The 11,259-nt window shown below is 39.4% G+C and overlaps 1 protein-coding gene across 1 annotated transcript; it reads right to left on the bottom strand.

Moving 5' to 3' along the window:
* Nucleotides 1-492: 492 nt before the first annotated feature.
* On the bottom strand, nt 493-9,638 carry ogal (O-GlcNAcase like). The gene is made up of 17 exons (XM_041785170.1): nt 9,297-9,638; nt 9,060-9,111; nt 8,333-8,430; nt 7,456-7,586; nt 5,873-6,044; nt 5,659-5,757; nt 5,432-5,571; nt 4,803-4,947; nt 4,141-4,239; nt 3,789-4,051; nt 3,525-3,699; nt 2,803-2,888; nt 2,589-2,681; nt 1,903-1,973; nt 1,127-1,247; nt 905-1,034; nt 493-636 (listed from the first exon to the last, which is right to left on the bottom strand). The coding sequence occupies exons 1-17, from the start codon at nt 9,352-9,354 to the stop codon at nt 500-502; spliced, it is 2,070 nt and encodes a 689-aa protein (XP_041641104.1). The 5' UTR covers nt 9,355-9,638; the 3' UTR covers nt 493-499.
* Nucleotides 9,639-11,259: the final 1,621 nt, after the last annotated feature.

Here is an 11,259-nt window from a genome sequence, read left to right as displayed (position 1 = left end):
TGAACAGGAGGAGCACAAGATATTTAATTTATAGATTAACTGTCATATCTTTTGTATCCTCTTAATTTACAAATAAAAACATCTACTCATTGAATGTTTGTGTCAATTGTTTTTAATGCCAACACACCAATTCATTGGAGTGTAATGCAATGATTGTAAAAGGGTTGTCCTTGCATGTTTGATTATGCAGGGATTTAATTGGCATAAAGCTAGAAAAAATCACGATATATTTAAAGATCTTATGACTCAATAATCAGTAGTATTACATCCCAGTCTTTATGTACAGTCCTTATTTTGTATCAGCTTTTACAAGAAGCAGCTCCTCACTTAGTGTCATGTTAGAGGACAATGACAGCAAAATTACACAAATAACAATTTGGAGCAATTAAAGCCAGGGATAAATTGTGGTCTGACTACTGCAATAAGAGCAAGTAATGATGCAGGAGTTGTGCCACAGTATCTCCAAACAAACCTCAGGAAAATCCTCAACTGATCTAGTTCACAGGCTGGTTCCCATGGCAATGATGTCCTGAGGTAGTCCTGCTGTCTTGATCGGTTTAAAAGAGCCCAGTTTGTTGAAAAAGTCAAGCATCCTCCGATCACTGTGCCTCAACTCACAAAATGCTCCCTTAGCACCTTAAAATGTACACAGATGGAAACAAACAGACTGTTATTGATTTTTTTCTGTTATGTGGAAATACAAGAGTTACATTAGAAAACCGTATCCTCTTAAATGCTCCCAAACCAAACCCAACCTTCATTACTCCATGTGCTGTTGTGACAATGGCTAAATAGTGCCTCCCTATGGGGAATATGCTGAACCTCAGTTTGTGAGTTAGTAGCAAGACTGTTCATGAGGCCTGTCTAAGAATTATCTTGGGCATTGTGTTCAGTCTCCACCTACCGCTGCTCCTGATGGAGGACAACAGCCGACCAATCATATGCTTGGTTGGAGATGGATCAGTGACCCGGGGCAGCACTTGTATGGTGATCAGGGAGGGGTAGTCCTTCAACACTGAGTCCTCTAATGCCCTCTAGAGGAATGCCAAGAGCATTACTTTAGTTATAATGAGTTATTTTATTTCCCTGTTTTCCAGAAAAACAACAACTTATTTTATTTAATCACCTGAATCTTGGCTGCAGCTGGTTTGGCATCAGTTAGTGCCAGGGCGTAACCACACATCCCGATATCATCCTCCAGAACGAGAGCACACTGAGGAGATGGAGAAATGTCACCTGCTGACAAGCTGCAGAGAGACAGAGGGGATGTTTAGACAGAGACAGAAGGAGATTATTATCACAGGAAAAAAAATAAGCCTATGTCTGAGGAAGAAAAAGGTAATGTGTGATAATACTGTTCGGCTTTACATGAACAAAATAAAGTGTGATAAACAGAAATCAGAGCCTTTAAAGTCCAACTGAACTGTGCTACAAATCAGCTATAAGCCACCCGTAGTTGATCTGCGGTTTTTCAAGTTTTACACAATAGTTGTGTTCAGCATGTACCAAATGCACTCTACTGATTTCATTTTTTAAAAATCCCTATTAATTTGGCACTAAAGTAATAGGACCTTATCTGATAACCTTAGCTCTATTAGATAAAATTATGTGATGTAAAATAAGTAGCTGCATAACCCCCCCTTTAGTCTCCTTGGTGTAATGGTAGCCAGGAATTCAGATTAATCAGTGACTGGTGTCTTTATACTACAATTTTTGGTCAAAAATCCAAATTATATTGACCATGATTGACTTATAGAATAAATAAAAGGGTACAACATCCAAGGGGGTGAATACTTTTTCATAGACAGCTGTTATACCCAGGACTCCATCCTCCATCCGATGGTAATAATAATTCAACTGGGCTTTATTGTGAAGCCTTGAATAGATTCAGCTTCTACTCACTTGTCACAGATCAGTGGAGGTTGCACCATCTGGTCCCTCTGCATCTCCCTGAAAATTTTCTCCACCTCCACCTTGGACAGAAACCAACAGTGTGTAACACGATTATTTGATGTACCATAAAACTTCTGTGATTATCCCCAGCTCTTATTCCCCTGCCTTTAATTTGGGATAGTGGAAATATGAGATGGGCCTTTAAAGTAGACAGAAGAAAAATCCACATTACAGTGTTTAGCACATATATTTGGCTATCCAGAGTACTGACCCACAAAATGGCAAATAGGCTTACTCTGTCATTTGCTTGGTATCTGCCAGCGACATCAAATCAAGTCATCATAATCATACCTGCCTCTCACATGGTGCGTCCACCAAGATCTCCACAACCCACGGAAGAGACAGACAGGGAGTGAAAGATCTCATTCAGATTAAAAGATAAAAGAACCAGAATGGGAGGGTTCTGAGAGACGTTGTTTAGAACTAGTTTAAGTGTCAAAACCTCCTATAGTGAGTGGTGCTACATTTTCTCCTTATTTCTGATCTGCAAATTTTCATTATTAAATTAATCTTGACCTGCCTTTATTTATCTAAATTTGCAGAAGCACCAGGCAAGTAAAGAGTACTGGGTCTTCAATTGGAGTGGGCTTTCATTTGTTTTCATGTTAAATGTTCCTGAAATCTTAAGTTCTGACCTTATCTGCTGGGCAGTATGGCCGCATGCAGTAGACCGCCGTCATGGGTGGATGTCTGAACAGGTCTCTGTTTCCATGGCACGGCAGCATTCTCTGCAGGGGCAAAAGTGCAGAATAGTCAGATTTATTTAGACCTTTACAGATTAACTACCACTGACTTCTTGAAGAGGTTTCTTTCTCAATGCCTTTTCTTATTGATAGCAACAAATTTCACCTGGAACTCCCCGGAGAGGCCTCCTCTGAAGCGCCATGGTTCAGGATCGTTGCTCATGAGCTGGTTCGAGGGTCGACCCTGTCCTCCTGAAAAAAAGAAACACAATACAGCATCTTGAGTCGGTTCCATATTAAAGATTAAAACGGTTTCTTTTTTTTAGACAAGAAACATACGATTTTTGTTTCAGCAGATGTTTAATTATTATAAGCATATTCCCACTAATGGTCATTCTGTCCAGCAGTGCAAACATAAAAAGTTTTGCAAAGCTGCTTGGCACCTCTGACCCACCCTGCAGCACCTGTAAGCATATCTATCCTATTAATCATAATGCTGGGTTTATGGCATACTTTTATTATCTGACTGATTTTCTTTTTGGTGAATCTGCAGTAAAAACCTTTCAATTCAAGCTCCACTCAACAGAGTGGATATTTTACTGCAGCAATGCAACAGTATACAATTTTAAAAATAAGGAATCAACATTCTAAGTGATAAAAAATAAATTACAACTGTGGTGTAATTGGTTTGATAGCAGTTTTATTTTGCTTTTAAAGCATCATATTTGGGATGAAAAATGTCCTGCCATGTCTTCAGCCCTGCAAAGTAGAATCATTTTGTCTTTTCCAACATCACTACTGCAGCTTTCCACTGCAAACTGTATCTTCACTCATTAGTTAGCATGTCTTTGAAGTTTGATTGTCATGTGTAGACTCTGTTTATCTTACCCAGTGATTTAACATAAGCCCGAGCCATATCGACCCCACTCTTGATGTCACAGATGTAGTTGTAAAGGTCATACAAGATGCTTCGATTCGGAGCGTTGGACAAACGATTGAACATCTTCACCACTGCTTCACACATGTCATCAAACTGCTGCGCTCTTCTGCACCACTCCACCATCTGAAAGCACAGATGAAGTTTTATTTTATCACAGCAAGAGAGTTATTTGTAATATACTCTATTTTGGAAGTATAAAAGCACAACTCTACATTGTCTGTCTCTGCAGCAGCAGCAGCTGCGCTGTTGTTCTTGAGCCAGTCCAGCTCTTGCAGCATGGTCCTTGCTGTGGGCCCGTGCTCATAAGGCAGGTAGAAGAGGTCTGATAGGAGCTTCAGGTCCTCCAGAGTCAGGGGTTCTGCTGTATACAGCGGGTTCTCCTGGGGTCCTGGAACATAGGAACCCTCCCCCACGTCTGTCTGCATGGGCTCCTCATCAGAGGAGTCCTTCTTAAGATGAGACTTCAGAGAAGGACCTGCGAGGATGAGGAGGTGGAAGATTTCTTTATTTACCTTTTGAAATCATTAAACTTCCATTGTCTGCTGTTCCCACGTCACTCTTTACCTCCAGGCTGATCTGTGCTCAGAAACTCCTCCAACCATTCAGTGAGGGCCAGGGTCAGGGCTTTCTGGGGACTATAGTTGGGGTCCTGCTCCTCTTCTCCTGGTGATGGAGATCAGAAGGAGACTGTCAGACCATGACCAGGCTCTACATTTCTATATTATACAGTTTAACTTTGGGGAGAGAACTTAATTAACCCAGAATTCCTGTTTTCTAATCAGGACCCTTGTCTTTCCAACCATATTTCAGCTTTCACCTGATGCAAACAATCGATGGGGAATACCTCTTTTGATATATAACACTATATCCAAAGACATCTGTATTCTGTTTACAGTATCTATAAGAAGTATTCACCCCCCTTGGATGTGTAACCTTTTTGTCCTGAGAGGTTTCAAGGACAATTGGAGCAGCAGTGTGGCGTGCAAATTAAGACATTCAGACGTGGTGCCAATTACAGTAGTAAGATAAATAGATCAGTCATTTTACTTCCCACTCAAGTACCTTTTTTCTTATCAAAGCATGAGTACTTGAGTATGATATAACTGTACTCTTCCCATTCCTGCTTTAAGGATACAGCTATCATTTTAGTACATTCATGTAGAGAAAAAATCATATTTGAGAGCAAACGCTAGAGGTGGAAACAAAAAGGAAAGAGATTTTCTCACCCATTTCCACATCCTTTTGTCCTCCATCAGTGTTTGCTTTGCACCACGTGGCCAGGGTATGAATGGCCACAAAGTTTGGGTAGAACTCACAGTTGGGGTTAGTGAGGACTCCTCTGAGTTTGGCAATCAGCTCAGTGGGACGATCCTGTTAAAGAGAGACAGTGATGATGATTCTGTCAGGAAGCTGATACTAGACTGTAGAGTATAAACATAAAATCTGAAAACAGCCTGCAGGGCTGCTGCACACTCTTTTAAGACCCTTCCAAAAAAGAAAGCATTTTAATTACACCACAAAGTGTTGGTGTTTTTTGGTTTTCTGTGGTAAATATTCCCAGTCATTTTTTTCTGACGTCAAATTAGATTGAAATTGCATTTCCCCTTCATCTCCTTTTCTCATACATGCACAGTTTTTAAAGCGTACATGCTACAATGAAATAAATGCAGAGAATTGTTAAGTGAACAAGCAAATCCATTAAAAAGAGTAATAGAAAATACTTGTGATGCTAACAGGACAGTGTAGATTAGATAAAATATTTAGACATGCTTCAAAAATAAAAGTAAGATTATAAAACCATGAATTTTAAAAATCAAACTTAACCCCTGTGAGCCCTGGTCTAGCCATGATTTACCTTAAAGGGTCCGAGGAAGAGCCTTTGGGGGTCATAGTCATTTGCATGGATGTTGTCCCAGATGACGGGTGGTCTCCTCAGAACAGAGGTCACCTCTTCTATGGACTCTACTGATATTTTGTGGGACACCACTTTGGGACCTGAAAAAAATCAGGAAAAAAAAGAAGTGATAAACTTTGCATTTCTTGGAGTTTAACCAAACCAGCACAGGCTCAGAGCAGCCCTACCTGTCCACAGAATGTCTATCCCATGCAGCAACCCTTCGCCCACAGTGTGCAAGTAGGAAGACTGGGTCACAGTGGGAGTGCAGAATCTAGCACAATAATCTGAATATCAAGAGAAACAAAGAGGGATTGATAAAAATCCGAAAAAAGGATGGAATTAAGCAGTAAAAGATATTCTTTCTTGTGTTCTCTGTTTTTGTTGAAGCAGCTATCTGACCTGTGGGACAGAAAAGGAAGGTCTCAGGTTCTCCTAGGTGCTGGAACACTGTGTTAGTAATGGCCACCTGAGCGTGGGCAAAGGAGCTGAAGGCCTGCTTATCAGCCGGACACATCTCAGTCTCTATGTCATCAAAAAGTAGAGAGAAGGATCTGCAGCCAAATTCCTTCACCTTAGAGAGAGACACAGCATAGTTTAGGGTTTTATAGAGACACTTAGACACTTTAATTTTTGGATTATGAAGATTAAACATGCAGTATGTAAATTCTGCCACCAGGAGGCCCTCAGCCAAAACAATAGCAAAAGAAAAGAACTAGAGAAGCAGTGATCCGCTCCACCCACCTCCTCTGCTGATTTTTTCTTTTAAGTTGGAAAACTGCACTCCATAAGTTGTATTTACTAAGCAGTAAGGCACCATTTTTATTTTCGGGATGAATTTCACATGACGAGGGAGAAAGCTGTTTTACATGGCAAGCTTCTTGCAAAGCAGAATCACATTGATCACAAAGCTCATGAGGAAGGCCACTTTACACATATTTGATCTTTATTATATGAAATTCATCCATGAGACAAGAGTAATGTTTTTGTTTAGTAAATACAACTTATGAGGTGCTATTTTCATTGATGTAAATACAAAAACTGTGCAGCGGAAGCTTCATGGAAGGGGTTTCCATAGACAAGCAGCTGCATCCAAACCTCACATCACCAAATGTTGCCAAGTGTTGGATAGAGTGGTTTAAAGCACACTGACACTGGACTGTGGAGCAGTGGAAACGCATTCTGTGGCGTGATTAATCATGCTTCTCTGTTTGGCAGTCAGATGGGTGACTCTGGGTTTTGTGCTACCTGCCTGGCTGCATTGTGCCAACTTGAAGTTTGGTAGAGGAGGGATAATGGTATGGGGCTGTCTTTCAGGATTTGGGCTAGACTCCTTCTCTCCAGTGAAGGGCAGATTTAATGCCTCTGCATACTAAAATATTGCTATGCTTCCAATTTTGTTCAACAATTTGGTGACGGTGCTTTCCTATTCCAACACCTTTGAGATGAACTGGTAGAGACTGTGAGCCAGGCCTTCCTGACCAACATGAGTGCCTGACCTCGTAAATGCTCTACAGAATAAATGAGCACAAATTCCTGTGGATACACTCTGAAATCTTATGGAAAGCCTTCCAAGAAGAGTGGAAGCTGTATAACTTCAAAAGCCAGTCAACTCCAAATTAAATTATATTTATTATAATACAATGTCATGACAGTCCCTGCTGGTGTAATGGTCAGGTGGACAAAAACCTTTGTTCATATAGTGTATAAAACATAGAGTGTAGAACTCTACATGTTGTACCCTTGAAATTTTTCACAGCTTTTGAACAACTCCCGTGTTACTGGAGTACATATAAATTTTAAACACTAGAGATGTGAGCAAAAAGGTTATTCCACCAATCATCAACAGCAGTGTGTCATCATCTGCCTTTTGACCTACTAACAGTGCTTAGAAATGCTTCTTCAGGGAGCCATAAAGCAGACAGCTCAGTTTTAATCATCTATCTTCATCTCCCCACCCTTTTTGTAGGCATACAAAGTCCTACCTGGTCCAGCTTCCTCTTCAGGGCGGCAACCTCTTTAGGGTTGGAAAAGGTAATGTCCAGGCCAGGAGAGATTGCATAGACAAAATCGACGTTGTTTTGTTTGGCTGCAGAAATCAGTGCGATGAGTTGTTCTGCACAGATATGATGAAATAAGAAATGTCTTACAAAATGCTGTTTGGCATTAAGACAGTTATGCACAAGTCTCCAGTTTAGATGTACTCATGAGCAATGCTAGCTAATCTGGACAATGGATATGTCCACCACTTCAACTGTTAGACTTAGGATTGCCATTTAATTCACAACAGGGTAATATTATTTTTGCAGGTATCCAGGGTTATAAGAAACTCCATTTACTCCAAGATCAAAGTTGAAATCATCACTGCCCTTTAGTAGACATGATTATTGATAAGATGCCACCTACTAACAAGGAGAGGCTCCAAACTAAGCAATTAAATTATGTCTTAGGAGATAATGTTGACTCCAAATGGGACTTTGTTATCACACTGAAAAATGTGAAAGATTGGTACAGCAGTTTTTCTCACTGTAGGTTAGCAAAGGTCAAATTTAATTTGAGAAACTCCCAAAATTAAGATTTTTCATTTTTGTTCATGAGTCATGATGAAATGTAATTCAATAAGGGAGGATTACTGACACATAGGGTTAAACAATGATTCCCAGGAATACATGCAAGTAGTCAAAGTAGTTCAAACAAACACAATGTGACTCCTTAAACAACTGGTTCATTGAGAAAGCGTTATTTACTCATTGGCCTTAGTGGCGAGTAAATACAACAAGGATCCTGCTCAGAAGGATGCAGTGCATGTTTGGTTTTTGGGTGTCTTCAGGTCTCCTGCAGAGATGCAGAGGAGAGACTCACCTGCCTCCTCAGGTGAGTACAGATCCCTCCAGTACATCCTGTGTTTATAGTCATCCTTGGGGGCATACAGGTACGTGTTCAAACCCCACTTCTGTTCTCTGTAACGTACCAGAAATAAATACCCACAACATTGCTCTGTCAGAGAAATAGAAAAGTGGTCTTCTGGAGTAGCTGAAATGGGGACTTGGAGACACTGACCTTAGTGAGTAGCATACATAAAACAACTGAATTCAAATTAGCTCAATATTTTAATGAATGATTGTATAAAAAAGTACTGAAGCTTTAAATGCTTGGGAGAATACATCAAATTGCAAGCAAACTGGTTCACACTGTCAAAAATTCACAAAGGCATTGGCAACATCTCAGTATTTGTGCAATGTAGACAGTGTGAAGGAGTTTGCTAGCAATTTATAATAACTGAAATGAATTGCACAATATTTGGTGTCAGGACATCTATTTTTGTCACTGTGGTATCGAAACAGGTTGTTTGATTTTTCCTTCATCATGTTAGAGTTTTAATTCTGGTATCATGATCATCCTATAGAGAAGTTACATTTGTTTATATTTGCTTCTTTAAGGTCTAGTGAAACGATAGTTGGGGGTTTGGCTCAGGGCTGAGAATGGTATTAAGAAGTATTGAAGATTTGACAGTTATATTCTAACAGTCTATGTTTTCCTGTACTGTATCCATAATGGTTGTTGTAAGCTTACTTCAGAGGTTACATACCTCTTAAACAGCTCTGTTCTTTGCTCCATAGTCCATGGCCGCCCATAAAAACCTGCATCAAACAAAGGTAACAAATATATATATACATTTGATGAAGTGAAACTACTGGGAACCACGAATACCTGATTTACTGATCCAAATGCACTGCATGCATGTTTATGTTCAAGGATCATTCTGTGATTTTAATGTTTACATCTCGATATAAACGGTACTGGATCTTAGGTCCAGTCTGCTCACCTTCCACCACTCCGCTGATGAACCGCCTCGGCTGCTCCTTACTGCCCGTTGTCGACATGGTTTTCTTTTAAAGTTAGTGTTTATTTCTTTCTGTATCTCTCAAAGTCTGTATTCAAAGTCCATTAATGCTCAGACATAAGCTCCAACACTGACACAGCGATATTCTCAGTCATGGCTCAGTTTCAGGGTTTCATTTGATCGTCTTTTATTGCGCCTTTCTCTTACGCCTGCGCAGACCAGTGTCAAAAGTCTAAAGTTGTAAATACTCGGAGCGAATACGAGACACAGCTTTTGTTTTGTGATGACAGTTCACCTCAGACACGCTGACTGTACGCGCCTGACTACCGGGTGAACGTCTTAAAGGGCCAGTGCACACAAATCTTAAAGGGACAGTGTTACTGAGATTTAAAGTTACACGAACGTGCTAACTCGTCATTGCTCCGTAGCTCACAGTGAATGAAGTAATTTATCGAGAGTGGTCTGGCTGCAGACCGTACGTCATGACGGCCTCTATCTGAGACACCATATCTCAGAAAGGAAGTGCCATAATTTTCAGGTACATTGTATTTCCAGTTTTAGATATTATTTTAAATCCAACTTTATATGGTTCATTCGCACTTCAGATGTAGTACGCTCGCTTTTGCTTCGTTAACGTTTTGAGGCAGTTTGGATTGTGCTTATTTGAAACTAGGGCTGGGCAATTAATCGAAAATTAGATTTAATTGCAATTTGGCCTGCTGCAATATTTCTTTGACCTGAAATTTAAGTCAGAATACCAGTTTTAAAGGTTTTTTTTTTTTTTGCAGCAGAGATGTTCTGCATGACATATGCAATCATTCAGGTGCCATTTTTTTTAGAATAGTCGACAACAAAATCCTATCCTCTTCATTTTGGTACTTTTTTCTTACTTAGTATGGGAATGACAAAAACCATTCAATGCAACAGTTAATATCCAATTTGCAATATGAGTCAAACTCATCAGAATTAGATATTTTTAAAGAATTGTTCAGTCCTTGTTTAGGAATAAAAGACAGTTAAGGAATAATCGCATATCAAATTGCAATAGCAATATATGGGGAAAAAAATAGCAATTAGAATATTTTCCAAAATTGTTCAGCTCTATTTAAAACCCACAAAATACTGCAATTTTCACATGATCTTTTGAACATGCTGAGGCCCTTAAAAGTTCAACGAGAGATGGAGAAGAGTAATAATCCTGTAAATTTTGAATTACAACTACGTTCTTGCAACGGGGTCAGTGCTAGGCCCTAAATATTCAGGTATGATAAGGAAAAATAAGTATTTTAGAGAAAATTCACTTAAATTATTGCAATAAAAAGTGCTCAGTGCAGAAAAAATATCTATTGTGACTTCCTTGCATGTTATATCGAGTCATACGGTTCTTTAATAAATTAACAATTTACAACAGTTCTCTAAGAATTTCCCCTTAAAGTTAATACTTGAACCTGATAAGGTAAATAATTCCCAAAGCATTGTAGCCCTTATGAGGGCAGATGAAGGTGAAAAAAAGTTACAAGGACTTGAAAGAGAGTTTCTCATGATGGAGAGAGACTGGTGCTAACATTTTCAGCTGTCAATCCTCATGATATCAGTCAGATTAAGAACTAAAATTAATAGCATAGTATAATATATACATACATCTGAACAAATTAATATGATATAATGGACTGAATAATGGAATGGGTAATTGATTCAAAAACATTCGTACATAATCAGAGTTTAGCAGCTAGCAGCAAAAGATTCTGTGTAGACGTTTAGTCCATCTTGGACTTCATTGAAAAGTGAGACATGTACGGGGATTTCTTTAAATGTGGATTACCCCACAGGATTATCTGTTATCTTTTATTATCTGATCACTGATTAAAGGCTCTTCACATGCTGATAAAACTCTGTGTGAAGAGGCTGTAGGAAAGTCACAGTAACTCCTAAACAAAAAAGGTGT

This window comes from Cheilinus undulatus, linkage group 4, assembly GCF_018320785.1.
Source record: "Cheilinus undulatus linkage group 4, ASM1832078v1, whole genome shotgun sequence".
NCBI lineage: Eukaryota > Metazoa > Chordata > Actinopteri > Labriformes > Labridae > Cheilinus > Cheilinus undulatus.
This window is presented reverse-complemented; position numbering and strand designations above follow the sequence as displayed.